This window comes from Bos grunniens, chromosome 19 (assembly GCF_055505025.1).
Source record: "Bos grunniens cultivar Pamir isolate PY7600 chromosome 19, Bosgru_T2T1.0, whole genome shotgun sequence".
NCBI classification, from domain to species: domain Eukaryota; kingdom Metazoa; phylum Chordata; class Mammalia; order Artiodactyla; family Bovidae; genus Bos; species Bos grunniens.
In genome coordinates, this window is record NC_141183.1 from 9,283,498 (window position 1) to 9,302,111 (window position 18,614).

General features: G+C 44.3%; 1 protein-coding gene across 12 annotated transcripts in view; it reads left to right on the forward strand.

Moving 5' to 3' along the window:
• The window catches only part of TNRC6C (trinucleotide repeat containing adaptor 6C), a 115,243-nt gene that overhangs the window by 24,773 nt on the left and 71,856 nt on the right, over positions 1 to 18,614 (forward strand). For 11 of the 12 annotated variants that reach the window (XR_015147234.1, XR_015147235.1, XR_015147237.1 and 8 more), the window contains exons 2-3: positions 14,492 to 14,591; positions 15,501 to 15,522. Coding sequence is in view for 8 of the 12 variants with exons in the window: in XM_086356332.1 (XP_086212458.1) it covers positions 14,529 to 14,591; positions 15,501 to 15,522 (85 nt within the window). In the remaining 4 variants the exon portion in view is untranslated. Of the gene's footprint in view, positions 1 to 10,465; positions 11,975 to 14,491; positions 14,592 to 15,500; positions 15,523 to 18,614 lie in introns of those variants that run through there. The other variant, XM_086356333.1, reaches the window with a different exon arrangement.

The following is an 18,614-nucleotide window of genomic DNA, read 5'->3' on the forward strand; positions in this document are numbered from 1 at the left end:
ATAGTCCATGAGGTCGCAAAGAGTCAACAGGACTGAGCGACTTTCACTTCACTGTCGCTTGTATACCAGAATGTACCAGCCGGGACGCCTGTATCTGTGAGATGGTTGGAGCATTGTGTCTATTATTTTAAGCATATTTAAACTACACATATTCAAGTATCATTATGAAAACTGATGATGAAAGTGGAGCAACAATAAAAATTGTGTCATTTTCTGACTTAATTTGAGTCTACTTTAAACAGAAATGAAATAAAGAAAAGGTTTTCACAAAATGGTACTTAAGGACTTCCCTAGCAGTCCAGTGGTTAAGACTCTGCAGTTCCACTGTAGGAGGCATGAGTTCAATCCCTGGTCAGAGAAATAAGATCCTACATGCTGCATGGCCCGGCCCCCTCAAGAAAAGTTACTTTTAACCTGTATATTTGTAATTGATATGTGATACAGTAATTTTAAAGCAGCTTTTGTGGTGGTTAAGAATGTTTCCTGAATGTGATTAGTTTTGAGAATCGTAATTAAATAGTGCTAGATCCAGTCAGCACTTTTATAAGTCTAAATTAAATAAATTGTTGGTAAACTGTATTTATCAGGATTCTTTGGTTACATGCAACAGAAAGTGACTCTACAGATTAAGTAGGGAGTGGAAGAAGGACTTAGGAAGGATAAGAGGTGGCTGACATCATTGAGGAAAAGCTGAGAAGCCAGTCTCCACAGCCTGCAGAGCCTAGGCGGCAAGTGCTGGTGGGCAGGTCTGGAGGTCACGGTCTCTGAGATGGATCTGCTTCAGCTGCTTGCCCCTCATGTCAGGATTCACATTCCAGGGAGTGTCTTGATTGGACTCATAGGTAGCAGGCCACAGGAGCGACTTGTTCCTTGGCTCAAAGGATATATATTACCAAGACTTAATTCTCACTCCGCTTCTTAGCTTCTGTCCCTCGGCGTAAGCTTCATTTCCAGAACCTCTGTGGTCAAGGCCTTCGACTTCCATTCCTGTGATCCTGTGGGGTGCATGGAGTTGCCCTGTATCTAGGCACCGTGGCCCAGGAAGTGCAGTGCTTTTGGACTGGCCAGACGCCTCTCTGGAGCCTCAGAATGAGAGAAGGACTGGCACTCGCGGAAATTGGAGTACAGTTTCCAATGGGGGGAGTAAAGGAAGCTGAGCGGCAAAAATACCGGATGGAGGTAATCACCTTCATTGTTCAGAGAAAAGCCTACCAGATGGGGAACATCATTTTTCTGTGATAAAAAGCCAGTGGAAGAAGATTGCAAGATGTTGGGAAGGGCTGGTGGGACAGGGAAGTGGCTGTGTGTCTCAGTGGTTAGACAGCAGGCAGCACACGTGTGCTTATCAGAAGTCTGGTCAGTCAAATTGCTCCCACTGAGGGTGCTGCTGGGTTTGTTCTGGTTTGGTGCTTTAGCCACAGTTGTAAGTGCTGAGAGAAATCCTGGAGCTGAAGTCCATATTAGCACTAAATGAAACCAGTGTCAGAGTTCTTTTGGAATACCTTGAGGCCTGCTGGTTCTGCCATGCCTCTGCTCAGATCTCAGTGATGCTTCTGCATCCTTCCAAAGTAAAGGTTCCTGCAGTCAGCATTCCCAATCAGCGTCTCGTCCTTTCTTCCAAAGCTTCCCTCTGTACCTTTTGGTACCCTGGTCTATGGAAAATGAAGACCTTTATCTTGAGCTCTGTACTCTTCCCAACTCATTCCATGTCCCCCCCCCCCCCCCCATTCAGCTGAAGCCCCATCTCTCATTAGGCCAGGAATGGAGAGGGAAGGAGTTGCATGAGAGAGGGATTCAACATTTTCCGGAGCCCCTGTCCGCTCGCTGTGACCATTTACAAATCATTACTTTTGTTGCTTTTGTTTATTTTTGTTTTTATTCACTTTTTAAAAAAAGTTACATACAGTTCAGTTCAGTCTCTGGTGCACAGTTTTATAAGTTTCAATGAATCCATACAGTGTACATGTCATGTTTATAGGTGCATATAGCCACCGTCATAATCAAGATTCAAACTAGTTCTGGCATCCTCCAAAGAGTTCCTTTCCTTGCTCTGTCCCTTTGTAGTAATATCTTCTCCGTTCCCAGCACCAGGCAATCACAGGTCTGTTTTATGTTCCTCTGATTTTTCTCTTTTTCCAATTTGTCATGTAAATGGAACTATGCAGCACATATCCGTTTGAATCTGGCTGCTTGTACTTAATATTACGATATGTCTGAGTGTGGTTTTTCTTTGAGTTTATCTCATTTGGAGTTTACACAGCTTTTTGAATCTGTAAATTTATATATATCACCAAATTTGGGACATTTTCCACCATTATTTTCTCAGATTTATTTTTCTCCTCTACTTTTCACCGGTCTTTTTCTCCTCTACTTCTGAAACCCTAATGACATGAGTGTTGGGTCTTTTGGTATTATCCCACAGCTCCCTGAGACTCCACTTTCTTATCTTTTTTCTGTCTGTTCTTCAGATCAGATCATTTCTTGTGCTCAAATTAAGTTCACAAATTCTCTTCTCTCACCCATTCTTTCATTGTGCCCATCTAGTGAAGTTTTTTATTCGGATATTTTGTCTTTCAGTTCTAAAGTTTCCACCTGAGGGAATTCCCTGGTGGTCCAGTGATTAGGACTCCACACTTTTGCTGCCAAGGACAAGGGTTCGCTCCCTGGTCAGGGAAGTAGGATCCTGCAAACCAAAAACTGAAAAATAAGTGAATGAATAAATAAAATTTCCACTGTGTTCTGTTTTATAGTTTCTGTTTATCTGTTGTGAACATCTGTGTTCCCATTTGTTTCCAGGGCATTTACCTTTATTTGCCTCTTGGAGCATAGTTATAATAACTTTTAAAGGCTTTGATAATTCCAACAGCCAGGTCACCTGGGAGTTAGCATCCCCGGAGTTTTGTCCTGACAGTTTGGCCACATTTTCCTGTTTCTTTGTATGAAGAGTAATTTTGAGTTTTATCCGGGACCTTCTGGATATGTTGTATGGGCCTTGAGTGCTATTAAACTCCTCAGGAGCATGTTGATTTTGTTGTTGTTGTTACTTACTTTATTTTGTTTTTGTTTAGCAGGCAATCAAGCCAGTTAGGTTCAGGCCACAAAGCCCGTCTGGCGCTGTGTGGGTAGTGATTCGAAGGTCGTTCAGTTTCCCAAGCCTTCACTATGCTGTGCTGCCTTGGGCCGGGCCCACGTATGTGCCACTCAAGGGTTAGTTCAGGACTCTGCGGGGAGCAGGACGGGTAGTTGAAATTATAGTTCAGTTTTCCAAACCTTTGCTCCTGTTTTGGGTCTGTCACACACATGCATGACTCGAAGGGGAACCGGAACTGGAAGTTGATGGACAGAGTCTGGGGGGCTCCTCCAGCCGATTGCTCTCTGGGTCCGCCACACTCTCTAGCTCTCAGGAGCTCATTTTCCTAGTTCTTTGTTCAGAAAGATGAGGTTCTTTTGGCGTCAGCTGCCTGGGCCGCCACAGCACAGCTCTGTGACCAGAGCCGACCTCCGGTCAAAATAACAACAAATAGGCAGCAAGAGAAGAAGGGGAAGTGAGAAGCTCGCCCCCATACGGCCGCCTCCCCAAGTTCGGACTCCTCCACCTGGCTGACTGGCTTTTGTTTACTTTTGACAGTTTGGGTTTTTTTGTATGTGTATTGTACCTCATCCAGTTTTTTGTTATAGTCAGTAGCAGAGAGGCTGTGGTGGGTTTATTCCATCTTGAGTGGCCCCCAAAGTCTTACAGCATGACCTAATTAGTTTTTTATGTTGCATAACAGACTACCACAAACTGAAAGCAATGCACGTTTATTATTTCACCATTTCTGAGGGTGAGGTGGCTAAGCATGGGTTAGCAGTCAAGGCCAGGGCTGGGTTTTCATGGGAGAGAGGGCTTGACTGGGGAAAAGTGGGTTTCCACGCTCACTCGGGCTGTTGGCAGAATTCATTTCCTTGTAGCAGTAGAATTCATGGCAGCTATTTTTTCAAAGCTGACCCCTGAAAGGGAGCTAAAGCAAGTCTGCTAACACAGATGGAGCTTTCTAATGTAGTCAAGGAAGCGGTATTCCATCACCTTTGCCATATTCTAATGGTGAGAAGCAAGTCATAGGCTCCTCCCATGCTCATGGGGAGGGCATCATACAAGGGTGTGACCAGCAGGAGACCTTAGAGTCTCCTTGACTACAGTATTCTTTGATCCTCAAATAAAAATTCTTCTTTCCACCCTCTGCTCCTGTGGTACCCTTTTCTACCCCACCTCTTGGGATCATGCTGAACAACTGCATGGGTTTTTTATGCAATCCAGCCCATACTTGAGACTCCAGGTTCTTGACCTCCTATGCCAGTGACCTACTTTAGAACCTGGTTCTGTGACTTTGAATCTCAAGCTTAAGCCGTCTACCCCATTATTCTGTTTATTTGCATACTCTGTCGAGTATTAAGCATAATTCCAGCCTCACTGTCACTTTCCTGTTAGAGTCTGTGCCCCTTCAAGGTCTAAGGCTGTTTTGTTAATACATCTTATCCTTTTCGTACTGCCTAGAAGGGTGTAAGTGAGTATGTCCTTACAGATAGCAGGTATTCAAACACATTCTGAAAAGTTAAGAACCTGAAATATTTCTGTGACGACTGGACAGGATACCACTTCTTTCCCCTTCCTTTTTCAATTTTGCCTGATAACATTTATTCCTAACATAAACACTGCTAGGAAATTCTAATTAAATTAGCTAGTGCGTGCACACACACTGAATTACTGAATATTTTAATGACATGACATTGGAGTCCAACCAGTATGACTTCAGAGCATAAACTGTGATGTGTCCTACAGGTGGAACTGGGTTACAGTTTCTGGTGACTAAACCTCCCAGCCAAAACAAGCCCACCCTCTTTTGTGTGTATGCAAAAAGACAGTAATTAACTAATAAAACACTGGAATTTGGAACACTTTCCACCTAGAATACCTCTGCATAGGGTAGCTACATCTCCAGCCGTAATTTCATCTTTCAAACCATGTTTCTCTGGGAGAAGGTGTAGTTAACTGGGAATACTGAGATGATTGATACCTAGAGTCTCCACTTACAGGCAGTCTCCTGCCTCCCCTCCTTTTTCTAGCTGCTTCCAAAATATAAGTGGCTTCTTTCTCCACCCAAAGCCTTCTAATCCGGTGGTTGCTAAACTATTTGAGAATAAAAGAAATATGCATCTTGAAAATCCAGATTATTAAAAATATTTTCTTTCCAATAGCATTCAGTAGAGTAGGGACACATTACTGTATGTCTCCCCACACAAAGCACAGATAATCTATGTCCACTTTGGCCCTTCAGACTTGCTCTGGGTCCTGAAGTTGAGCCCCATATCAGATTTCTCTTTTCCTAGTTTCCACTATTCCTGAAGCATAAACTGTACCACTAATCGAAGCAATGCTGTTTTCTTTAGCAGAAGCCAGATAGACTAAAGCTGGAGTTATTTGTAGTGGTGGTAAACTAGAAATGAAGTGAATGTGTATAAATAAAGGAATAACAGGGTAGAGTATGGGGGCCTTCCCTTGGTGGTCCAGTGGTTGAGACTTTACCTTCCTGTGCAGGTGTTTGGGTTTGATCCCTTGTCAGGGAGCTGAGATTCCACAGGCCTCACTGCCAAAACACCAAGACATAAAAAACCAGGAGCAATATTGTAACATTTAATAAGACTTAAAGCAAAATAGAATATGATAACATTTACACCATGGTATATTTTGTAGTGAGCTCCGAAAGTTGGTGATGGACAGGGAGGCCTGGCGTGCTGCGATTCATGGGGTCGCAAAGAGTCGGACACGACTGAGTGACTGATCTGATCTGATCTAATATTTTGTAGCCATTAGAAATGATAGATTAGGGACTTCCCTGGTGGTCCAGTGGTTAAGAATCTGCCTTTCAAAGCAGGAGTTGTGGGTTTGATCCCTGGTCAGGGAACTAAGATCTCACACACGTGCGTGCTCAGTCACAGTCTGGTCTGACTCTTTGCAACCCGATGGACTGTAGCCCACCAGGCTCTGTTGCCCATACAATCTTCCAGGCACAAATACTGGAAGTGAGTTGCCATTTCCTCCTCCAGAGGATCTTCCTGACCCAGGGATCACTCCTGGGTCTCCTGCACATCCTGCATTGGCAGGCAGATTTTTTACCACTGGCGCCACTTGGGAAGCCCAAGCTCCCATATCCGTGGGGCTGCTAAGCTGTCACACCACAGCTTAGAGAGAAGCCTGTGTGCTGCAGTGAAGAGCCCGCGTGCCGCAGCTAAGCTCTGATGTAGCCAAAAGTAAAAGATTTTTTTTAAAAGAAAGGAAAAGAAGTGCTAAGTCTCGCTAATAGCCAGAGAAATGCAAAATAAAGTAATAATGAGATATCATCATTAAATAGACCAGGTCTGTCAGTTGGGAGAATGGATGAGGAAAGAGAGAGACACATTGAATGAGGAAAACAAGATGCAAAAAAAGGTATATAACACGATCTCTGTATGACAAAACAATGATCAGATAAAATCCTTTGCAAAAATACATAAATGTGTATGATTCCATATAATTACATGAACGTGGCAAAAGGCTCGGAAGAATATGAACTCAGTGGCTTCATGGGTTATCTGGAAGGGAGGCGGAGGAGAGTGGACCGCTGACTTGGGTGTGGAGAGAGAAGAAAGTGAGTAAGGGGATGCCAGGCAAATGAGAAACAAAGGCAAAGTTTATATTGGGAAAAATGCACAGGATTACATTTACACTTGTGTGTAAACCCATATATATTTAAATGAAAGTTTTAAGTTAAAGTTTAACTTAAGCAACTTCCCTGGTGGTCCAGTGGCCTTGGAGTTCAATCCCTGTTCAGGGAACTAGATAAAGATCGCTTGTGCATAACTCAGACCCTGTGCAGCCGAATAAATATTTTTTAATTAAAATTTTAAAATGCAGTTTTCCCAACCTGGCCATCCCTCTTTATTTCCCATACAGCTTGACTTGTAAATCCACCTCACAACTTCTCCACACAGGAAAAAAAAAAATATACAGCTTATAATATTTTACTAGCCTCAAAAGGTAGATAGAAATGTATTAAATATTACTTGGTCATTTCAGGAAATAAAGTTTCCCTGGGAAAGAAAGTACACTTATTGAAGATGTCCTTCCAGTATAAATTTCACCTGAGGGTCTTCCCTGGTGGTCCAGGAGCTAAGAGTCCACCTTGCAATGCAGGGGACGCGAGTTCGATTCCTGGTTGGGGAAGTAAGATGCCACACATTACAGAACAGCTCAGCGGGCGCATTGCAACCAGTGAGTCTGAGCATTACAAGGCAAGATCTGATGCGGCAAATAAAAATGTTAAGAAAATTTTTTTTCACCTGAGTTTATGGACCAGAAATTGGTACCAGCAATGTCCTGCATGATGACAGGCTTTTTTTCTCAGTGCCACAGAGACAGAAGACAGTCCTGCCCCCAAGGTGCTTACAGCCCAGAGTACAGGAGGAAACACACAGTGTTCCCTAAAAGCAGGGCCTTAGCTCTACCAGATAACGTGAGCAGGGGGGCGTCACCCAGCAGACTCCTAAGCTCTCATTGCATTGTGTCATCTCACTGTTGTAATAGTCATCATTTGTTTGAGGCATTATTTATATGAATAGCCTGAAAAGCGTATTAACCCCTCCTTGTCACTGCTGTGATCCCGGAGGGCTTATACTGCCACTGTTCAGAGAGTATCTGTTAAGTGAGTCAGCCCTTCTGTTTGTCCCTGATGCCTACCTACCATGGTAAATAGCACATGCTAGTTGTGTAGTGAACATATGAGATGATCTTAAGGTTTAGGCTTTCTAGGAAAGGAGCAGATGAAAATAGCTGACAAGGAAGTGGAAGTCAGGGAACAGGAGGTTTCCGTAAAGATAATGAACGGGTGCAGTGGAAACAGGAGTAAGCGTAGGAGGTTATGGTCAGAATGCAGAATAGTGACATCTAATGTTTGAGCAGTTCTGGATGCTTAAGATCTAGTAGTTAATACTTTGAATAAAACACTCTTTATTCACCCTTTGTGATCAAGGGAAAGGCTGCATGTTTTGTTCTTTGAGGCTACTTTAGCAAACTAGCCAGCTCCCCAACCATTCTTCCTAAAGCAAAGCCCATGAGGAAGCAAGTCCAGCCCCCTGCACTCAAAACGAATCAGTTTATTTATTTTTAATTGGAGGATAACTGCTTTACAATGTTGGGTTGGTTTCTGCCGTACATCACCATGAGTCAGCCGTAGGTATACGTAGTCCATCCCTCCTGAACCTCACTCCCACCTCCCACCCCATCCCACCCTTCTAGGTTGTTGTCACCAAGCACCAGGTTGAGCTCCCTGTGTACTAATTGGTTTTTTGGTACCTTGAATGGTCAAACCAAAGATGACCAGACAATTGAGAAAAGATTCACATCAAAGGGAGCCTCCTTAGGGAGGTAGTGTCCAGAAAGGAAACAAACAATGCAGAAAATTGAAAGAACTTCAGATAAACTCTAATTAATTCCCTCAGCTAGCATAAAAAAAGTGACTTGTATCTATAAAACAAGAACACAGTGGTGTGGGAAAAGAGCAACTAAAAAACAAGAAAGTTAATGTAAAATTGTAATGTCATGGAATAGGAAACTCAGTAGAAGGACTTGAAAGATCAAGTCTTTAAAAATTGAGAGCAACAGTAGCAAAAAAAGAGTAGAAAACATAAAGGTAAATTATGATGATCCATCTAATAGACTTAATATGTTGTTCAGAAAGCAGAAGATGTTTTCAATAAAGCAGAGAACCGAAAGTACCACCTCTATATTGAAAACATCAGCCAAATACTAAGCACCAGTAATGGCGGAGAAAGACACTGAAGTGCACATCATCATGAAATTTCAGAATCCTGGGGGTGACAGGAAGCTTTGGGAGGAAATCACCTAGAAAGAACTAAAAAGCAAAACGACATCAGACATCTCTTAAGTAGGTAGCAGATGCTGGAATGCAGGGGCGTGGTGCCTTCAAACTTGATTCTCAACCTAGAATTTATGCTCAGCCAAGCCATCAGTGAAACAAAAAGGTAGCCAATTCCAGCATAATTGAGGGCATCATTCAAGGAGGAAGACAAGGGAGGTCACAGGATGATGGAGTTAATAACTTCAGGTCAGCATTCATGGGTGGGCAGTGATGAGTTTGCACACACTGTTCCTTCTGCTTAGTCTGTTTTCTCCTTTCCCACTGCACTGATGGAAATGACACAGTGATACAGAGTTACATATAAGGAACAATTAAATCATAATGAAAGCAGGCTCCAGAAAGAGATACAAAGGTCCCAGAAGCATGTGAAAAGATGCTTGACACCACTATCAGGAGGGAAATGCAAATCAAAACCACAGTGTGGTACTTAGGATAGGCAAATTAATAAAAACAGAAAATAGAACGGGTGGTTGTCTGGGCCTGGGGATGGGGGGGATAGTGGGGAGTTATTTCATGGGCAGAGTTTCAGTTTTACGAGATGGAAAGAGTTCTGGAGATGGGTTATACAACCATGGGACTGTAACTTTACACGTAAAAATGGTTTAAGATGGCAGATTTTATGTATATTTTACCACAATTAAAATTTTTTAAAAAATGAAATGACTGGAGGATCTTAGAAAACCCTAGCATAGTGCTCCCAGCACAGAGCGACCTGGACCAGGGCTCTGAAGGGAGTTTGGGCAATGTGGTTGAGGAGAGGGCTCCTGTTTTTAAACTGGAGGAGGGCGGATATGTAAAAACCAAAAACAGAATTTTTGTAGGGAGGATAGAGCAAGAGGGAAAGAAAAACAACTAGGAACTCTGGGAAAAGCAGCTACACAGGTTAAATGTCCACAACGTGTACTACCTAGCTCTGCATCGAACATTAACATACTGCTTTTAAAGCAAATGCCATTCATTGATTTAATTTCATAGTGGAGAAGGAAATGGCAACCCACTCCAGTATTCTTGCAGGGAGAATCCCAGGGACGGGGAGCCTGGTAGGCTGCCGTCTATGGGGTCGCACAGAGTTGGACACGACTGATGTGACTTAGCAGCAGCAGCAGCAGCAGCAGTGACCAACTTAATGGACTTGAGCTTGAGCAAACTCCAGGAGACAGTGAAGGACAGGGAAGCCTGGCGTGCTGCAGTCCATGGGGTCACAAAGAGTCGGACACGACCGAGCGACTGAACAACAGGTGATAGGGTGGAAGACTGGGGTACTGAAGAACCACATCCACCTCCGTCATTGTAGAAATTAAACTGTTAATCGGAGAAGGCAATGGCAACCCACTTCGGTACTCTTGCCTGGAAAATCCCATGGATGGAGGAGCCTGGTAGGCTGCAGACCATGGGGTAGTGAAGAGTCAGACACGACTGAGCGACTTCATTTTCACTTTTCACTTTCATGCATTGGAGAAGGAAATGGCAACCCACTCCAGTGTTCTTGCCTAGAGAATCCCAGGGACAGAGGAGCCTAGTGGGCTGTGTCTGTGGGGTCGCGCAGAGTTGGACATGACTGAAGTGACTTAGCAGCAGCAGCAGCAGCAAACTGTTAACATCTCAAATTGATAAGTCAAGATACAAGAATGCAGGCATTTTTAAAGGTACACGACTATACAGTCACATCGAGAATGTTCTTAGTGTGTATTATCTCCATGGAGAGAGCCTGTGAACCCTGGAGAAGGAAGAATCTCTTTTTGCTACATATCTTTTGTACTCTTTATGCTTTCTCATGAGCATGTATTACTTTATAAATAAAAGTGAGATTCAATGCTGTTAAAAAAAATTATAAATGAAAAATGGCATAAATTGTATACCAGGAGATAGAAGAAAGTAGTGCTAGTTAGGTGGAATATTAGATGAAATTTTCTTAAAGTTCAAACATTTGAATCATGCTTTAGTCATAGAAACATGACCTCAGGCAGGAAAGTGTAAGGTATCTCAGGGCTACATGAGATGTTTATTTCCAGCATTTTATTTCAATACTATGAAAGTGAAAGTCGCTCAGTCCTGTCCAACTCTGCGACTGTATAGTCCATGGAATTCTCCAGGCAAAAATACTGGAGTGGGTAGCCTTTCCTGTCTCCAGGGAATCTTCCCAACCCAGGGATCAAACCCAGGTCTCCCGAATTGCAGGTAGATTCTTTACCAGCTGAGCCACAGGGGAAGCCCCTAAACTGTACTGCTAGGGGAATAGGTGGTTCTAATTAATATAACTTTCAGAGTAATAAAATTAAGTAAAAATCATTTTTATTCCATCTTCTATAGAATACCTTTTTTTAAAAGGTAGCTCTACTTGCCTACCTTATTAAATTTGATATCAGAAGATAATTGAAGGCTTTCATTGTGCTGTAGATTAAGAAAGCATGCACAAGTGGGGCAGCTGTAGGGTAAGGGAGTTAGAGAAGGCGAGGTTCGGAACAAGACCAAGACCGGCACTTTCCAGGAACAGATCACCTTTAATGAGGCGGGAAGGGGCAGCAGCCAGATTAGCAAGCTGCTGCACTAGCCCAAGAGAAGAGTAGTATATATAGGCATATATGTGGAAAGCTGCTGTCTTCAGGGGGCCTGTTCTTCTCCAAGGTTTTTCGGAGTAGTTATCTCTTAAGCGGCTGGGACAAGGAATCCTGGAGATCGGCCAGAGGCTGGACTGGCTGGGAGCTGGGCTTAATCAACCTTAATGTCCTTTTCTTTTTTTTCCCCCTTCGGGTGAGAGAGTTCTTTGTTTTGCATAGAATGGTGGGGAGGACCTGGAGGGGAGTTTTAACTCCTGGCTATTTTGAGCCATATAACTTTCCTTCAGCAGTCATGGCATTCCTAGTTTTTATTTGTTCCCTTTCTCCCTAGACATGTGGCAACTGCGTGGTGATTCCAGCACCAGTGCATCATTCGCGGAGCTTGACTGTGCTTTGAAAGAATATTTAAACACAGATTTCTTAGTGTCTCTGCACCTTTTAACATGAAAAGATTCCTAGAAGGTATTACCTTAGATAATGAACGTTTCCCAAGCTTGAGAACTGTACTAACCTCCTTCTAAAAGTTGTTTCTCAACCTTGGCTGGACATTGGAGTCATCTGGAAGCTTTTAAATAAAACTCCTGATGTCTGAGTTCTGTTCCCTGATCTCACTGAAAACAGTTGCAGCCTCGGCATTGGAAGTTTGTGGAGGAAGGGGGGTCGTTCTGTGAAAAAAGTTGCTCTTTTTTTTTTTTTTTTTTTGCTGCCCTGGGTTTTCATTAGCTCATAGGCTTAGTTGCCCCATAGCAGGTGGGATCTTACTTCCCCTTCCCCACCAGGGATCGAACCCACAGCCCTTGCCTTAAGGAGGCAGGTTCTTAACCACTGGACCACCAGGGAAGTCCGCTTCCTGGGTGGTTCTGATGAGAGGCCAAGAACCACTGTTTTAAAGGAAGAGTAATCTCTTAGGTGGGCTTTCCTGGTGGCTTAAAAATGCAGGATCCAGTATTCTTGCTCAGGAAATCCCGTGGACAAAGGAGACTGGTGGGCTGCAGTCTGTGGCATCACGAACAGTTGAACACAACTGAGCCCAACAAGGACAGTCTCTTAGGTGCCCCCTCCATCAAGCTGATTTAAATTATTTTCCTTATGATGTTACTCAGATATATACAGACTGACACTAGGTTGAGATCCCCTATGCGTGCAGTAGTCGTAAGCACTTTTACAAGTTAAAAACAAACTTCAAAATTAAGAAATTAAACAACAGTGCTGGGTGGATAGCGCTGTTGTACTGAGGCTTTTGTGTGTGTTGTTCCTTCTTATTCTGTTAAGTCCTCCTTCCCACCTGTGTCAGTCCGGGCCCACTGAGGAGGCAGAGACTGCATGGCAATATCAACAGGGAATGTCTATTATAAGAATAATTAAATTGTGCATGCTAAGTCTCTTCAGTCATGTCCAACTCTTTGCAGCCCCATAGACTGTAGCCCACCAGGCTCCTCTGTCCACGGAATTCTCCAGGCAAGAATACTGGAGTGGGTTGCCATGTCCTACCTCCAGGGAATCTTCCCGACCCAGGAATTGAACCCATGTCTCCTGCTGCTCCTGCATTGCAGGCAGAATCCTTACCACTGAGCCACTAGGGGAAGCCCAATTAAACTGTGGTAAGAGAGGAACTCTAGAAGACCATGTGCTTAGCTAGGGCTAAGGGAGAGAGCCTGAGGAAGGCCCAATTGGAGGGGGTCCTCCCCGAGGCTGGGGCTCACACCCCCCTGAAGAAGCAGTAGTGCAGCCCCCTGGGTGGCAGAGCGGCTCCCCGCATCGCCCAGGTCAGCCAGTGGGCAGTTGGTGGTCACAGGAAGTGCTCCTCCAGCTGGGGAGAGCCGCCACCAGTAGCCCATCACACGGGTACACAGGAGTAGGGGCCCCTGGTGGCAGCCTTCCCGGTGTGAGCTGCTGCTGATGGCCGGGCATGCCGGTGCGCAAAGGGCAGGGTCAGTGCCGTGGGCACAGAGCACGTGGCATCCCCATCAGGAAGGCCACGGCCGCATCATGGGGAGAAGACCATAGAGACTGGAGTGGGAGCGTGGCAAGCAGCAGGAGGCCTGCAGGGTGTGTGCTGACAGGGTCACTGGAAGCCGACCCTGGATCACGCCAGAGCTGCAGGGTTGCTAGGAGGCTGCCCCTTCTCGCTCCGTGGCCAGAGTCTTCCCCAGGGGTCCTCCGAGCCACATGCTGACCTCACAGCAGGCCAGCCCCTGGCTCCTGCAGGTCCTTCTGGGGTCCTGCACTGGGAAACTTCTGCATGGCGCTCACAGGGAAGAAGGGCTTAAGGGAACACATCCATCATTGCATGGCGTGTGCTGGAGGGTGAATCTGGAGCTGACAGGCGGTGAGTTGATAACCGACAACAGCCCACCCTGTGCCAGCCAAGACACTTCTGTGACGTTAAGCTGTAGCTCATAAGCCGCCTACTCTTCGGGAGTTGCTCGGTCCTGTGTTCAATGTACCCTTCCAGCAGCTCCCCATGCTGTGTAGGGAGCTCTGTTTAAAAAACAATTGGTTTGTCGAACAAACAGGTGTGCCTAAGAATCGCCTCCAAAGACTCTGACTTGGTTGTTCTAGAGTGGGACCCAGGAGTCTGCAATTTTAATCTGGAAAGTGTGATGATGGTGGTCCCTGAGACAGAAATACTGGTCTGGAGCTGGACTGTAGGGACTATGTCTTTTTCTCCATCTTGTCTTCTAATGCCTGGTGCACTGCCTGCTAGAAGGTTGGTGTTCAGCAGATGTGGGCCGAGTGAATGGCTGCCACCAGTGGCAGTGTGCTCTGGCACCTACAGAGAAGTGGATCCCTGGAGGGGGCGGGGGGTGACCGGCCATGTCTAACGCCTCTCCTCAAAATATCCTTCTTCGTACCATGCGTGGAACTTTGCTTGACTTGCAACTTTTGGCAGCTAATGTTTTGTTTTGTTTTTTTCATTTTAAATCATTGATTTTAAATGGACATTAGGCTAATACCACTTTTCTTTATTTTTAATAGGGAGAAAGAACAAGAAACACAAAAAGAGGAACATTTGATGGAAGAAAAGAAAAAGAAAAAGCAGGAAGAAAAGAAAAAGAAGGAAGGTGCTCAGAAAAAGGTTTGGCTGGAGTTCCTACTCCATTGTTTTCTAGCCACTCTGTGTCTCACTGCGTTATCATAGCCATTACATGACAGAGGTTCAGGTTAATGCTTTTGAAATTCGGTATGCTCAATCTATGGAGAAGGAACTGGCAACCCACTCCAGTATTCTTGCCTGGAGAATCCCAGGGACAGAGGAGCCTGGTGGGCTGCCGTCTCTGGGGTCGCACAGGGTTGGACACGACTGACGCGACTTAGCAGCAGCAGCAGCAGCAGCACGCTCTCTCTAGAGTGCTGGTGACATAGATAAAGGGTGACAACCACAAAATGTCTTTAAAAGAAGTATTAGAGCTGTGTTTTGAAGGATGTTGAGCTTACTTTTAGTCACTGGTAGTAAAGAATCTCCATGCTATTTTATTTAAACTGAACTGTCCAAAACAACCATGTGCAAGGCCCATTTAACTGATTTTGTTAGAAAAGCTAGAAACAATATTTGCAGCTTTGGCAAGTGTTCTTTTACGGCTTCTATAGTAAATATTACAATTTAAAGTCCTGCTGTAATTCTTACCATCAGGCTTGAATTTTAGGGCATTTAATGTACAAATTACACTGTTTACTTTGTTCTTGCCTGATTTAATGTATCTTATAGTTAAAACTGTTTATGTTTTAGTCTGTATTAAAATATAGAGCTTAAATGAGCTTCCAGATAGATTGTTTTGCCTTTGGGTCAATATTGGCAAAAAATAGCGTGTAGACAATTATTTTTTCTTAGTAATAAATTTTTTCCCAGTAATAAACTTTAATAAAGTAATTGGGCAAAAACTTGTTTCTAAAGTTTCTAATATTAAAGTCTGCTTATACACTTTCAGTGAATGTGTACATTCTACACAGTATTCCTAAAGAGTTTGATTTTTTTTTTTTTTTCCAGGCTGCTGATCAAAAAACCAAAGGTGAGTTTACTTTATTTTGGGGGGTATATTCTATGTCAATCCCAAAGTTTATGATGATGACTTTTTAAAAAATTGGTGGTTAAACACAAAGAATCTAACCCTGCCTTTGAATCTGTTTTTTGCAATTCACTGTGAAATTCCTCACTTATCACTGGTTTTACATCTGCATTTAGTTAGCATATGCTTAATCTAAAATGCCTAATGTTATGTTGGGACACATGTGTCTTTTGCAGTTATGGCTTCCTAAGGGTATATGCCCCGTAGTGGGGTTGGATCATGTGGTAATTTTATTCCTAGTTTTTTTAAGGACTCTCCTCCGTACTGTTCTCCATAGTGGCTGTATCATTTTGCATTCCCACCAACAGTGCAAGAGGATTCCCTTTTCTCCATACCTTCTCCAGCTTTTATTGTTTGTAGATTTTTTGATGATAACCATTCTGAAGGGTGTGAGGTGATGCCTCCTTGTAGTTTTGATTTGCATTTCCCTAATAATGAGATGTTGAGCATTGAAATATACACATTACCGTAAGTAAAATTTGGAAATTTGCTGTTTGATACCTGGTGGTCTGTGACAACCTAGAGGTGTGGGATGGAGTGGGAGACGGGAGGGAAGTTCAAGAGGGAGGGGACATACACATGTCCCCTTAGGGTGACTACGTTCCCTGTGGGTGACTGTGGCTGAGTCATGGCAGGAACCAACACAATATTGTAAAGCAACTATCCTCCAATTAAAACTAAAGAATTTTAAAAATATATATATTATATTAGCTTTCTAAACAATGCTTTATGATTTTCCTTTTGATTTGATTTCCCCCAATCAAGGATTAAACCTATAACGTTGATCCAGTTTGCGTAAGAACAACGAAAGGATACTGAATTTCTTTAAAGCTTCAACTTTCTCTTTGCCAACTATTACAATAAAAAGAGATATATTCTTTCTGTATTCGTCTCTCTTTGCTTATTGATGTGTGAAAGGCTTCCTTTTTATTCTCCAAGCCCGGAATTGGCATCGGTTGTCCTGACAGGTGTGAGCAGGAACGCTTGTGGCTCTCACAGTACCCGGGGCGTCTGTGCCCCGTGCTGGTGGGCCGGCAGAAGGGAAGCCGTTCTCGGAGCCTCCTCACTTGGTGCTTGACGTGCTTGGGGACTGTCCAGTGCGGGGGAGCGCACGCAGGACTCACAGTCACCAGCTGTGTCTAATTTGGGGCAAGGCACTTCATGTCTTTAAGCCTCAGGTATCTCATACTTACCACAAGAAGGGCAAGGGGTGAGTGTTCACACCTCGCAGAGCTGTCCTGAGATCCACATGGCTAGGGCTCAGTGCCGGGCACGGAGCTTGTGCTCCCTAGAGCTTGGCTGTGGTTAACTGTAAGTTGTTGTTTCTGTTGGACTGTCATGTGTAACTGTAGGCGCAGACACGCGCTCCACTTTTGCCTGGCATTTGTAGTTTTCCACGTAGAGTTTACATCATCTCATTTGAACTTCATGATCGAACAGGGCAGGTGTTAGTTGACAATGAAGAAACCGTGGCCGACAGTGTGACTTGACGTGGCTTGCTCTTGGCCACGACTTAGTGCGAGGACAGGCCTCGAGGGAGCCTGGGTGTCTGACCCCAGCGTGGTTGCCTCGGAGCTCTCACCGCAGAGCCATGGTAAGAGATGGATTTCATGTAAATGAACGTTTAAGGACAGCATAGTTTTCAAAAAGGACGTTTTGTCTCTCACGCTCTCAGTGGTTGTGTGAATTTACAAAACACTGGTCAGAAGGGCCCAAAAGGCGTGCGGTCCATGGTTGTTTTGAAATTATGATCTTGAAAAAGAAATAATGGTTTCTTATCATTATCATTTAAAAGTGCAAAATTATTGCTCTGAATTATCCATTTCCTTTTTTTTTTAACATTTTGAGAAGCTTTTACACCTTGATTCAGTGCCAGCCGACTGTTCTGTTGCCCCTGTCACTGCGATTGTTTTCTCTTGAAATAGTAACAGATTGCTTATGTTGTACAGTGATCATGAATTACACTGTCCCGCCACTATACACAAGAGTTAGTATTTTCTATTACTGTTCTGATGAGTATTTTCATTGCTGACTCCAAACCCTACTGGGTTTTTATCTTCTCCTTTTATCCTCTCTAAAATACTGCCCCTTTGGGTACAATTTGTCAGTAACTGTACTAACTATAACCAGCCTCAGAACAGAACATAATGATTATTAATATCCTTCTAAACAACAGGGGGGAAAATGCTTTTTTGAATTATAAATAACAGTGCTGCTAGGTAATTCATTAATAAATATGAGCAGCGCCAAGGTCTAAGTTTTTCTCATGATCTCCATTATTACTGGTTCCACTCAAAATTAACTGCCTAAAAAAATTAACAAATAGACTGCCTGTGAGGTGGTGGTTCTGAGTTTCCAGCAGGACCTGTGTGTCAGATAACACAAGCTTGGCCTGGTCGAGTGTTGAAATGCACTGTATGAGTAGTACGGGTGCCCACACAGAGCACAGACCTGCCTTGATAACCGTCTGCATTTTCCTGTCTTTCCCCTGCTCTGGAGTCTGTAGCCAAAGGGGCAGACCCGCGTTGGCCTTAGGCCCTCTCACGCCCCCAGCTCCTCGGAGGCCTGAGACCAGCACCCTCACCAGCAACGGCTTTGAGACGCACCCTGCCTGTGAATTAGTTCCAGTCGTGGTCGGTGCTGTCTGCCATGTCCATACGAGTAAACTGAAGCTCTGAGAGTTTGCCCAGTGTCCCCAAAACCGTATAACTGGTCAGTGGCAGGGCTGATGTGCCCAGAATCTTCCTGAACTTGCAGCATCCAGGAAGGGCACACAGCAGACATTTCACCCAGCATTGACTGTATGTCAGTACCTACGGTGCTCCAGAACAGTCCTGTATCAGGAAACGGATGCTCAGAGCTCCTGAGTAGCAGGGCGGGGTCAGTCCTGCCTCTGCTTCCAGAGGCAGGTCTCCGACCTGGCCAGATGTGGTGGCCCCCACTACAGAGTCGCCAGGAGTCAGAGAACGCTGCTGCCACCACACAGCAGCGCCCAGGAGGGCCAGGGCCACGTTACTGGGATGTAGGAAAGAGTT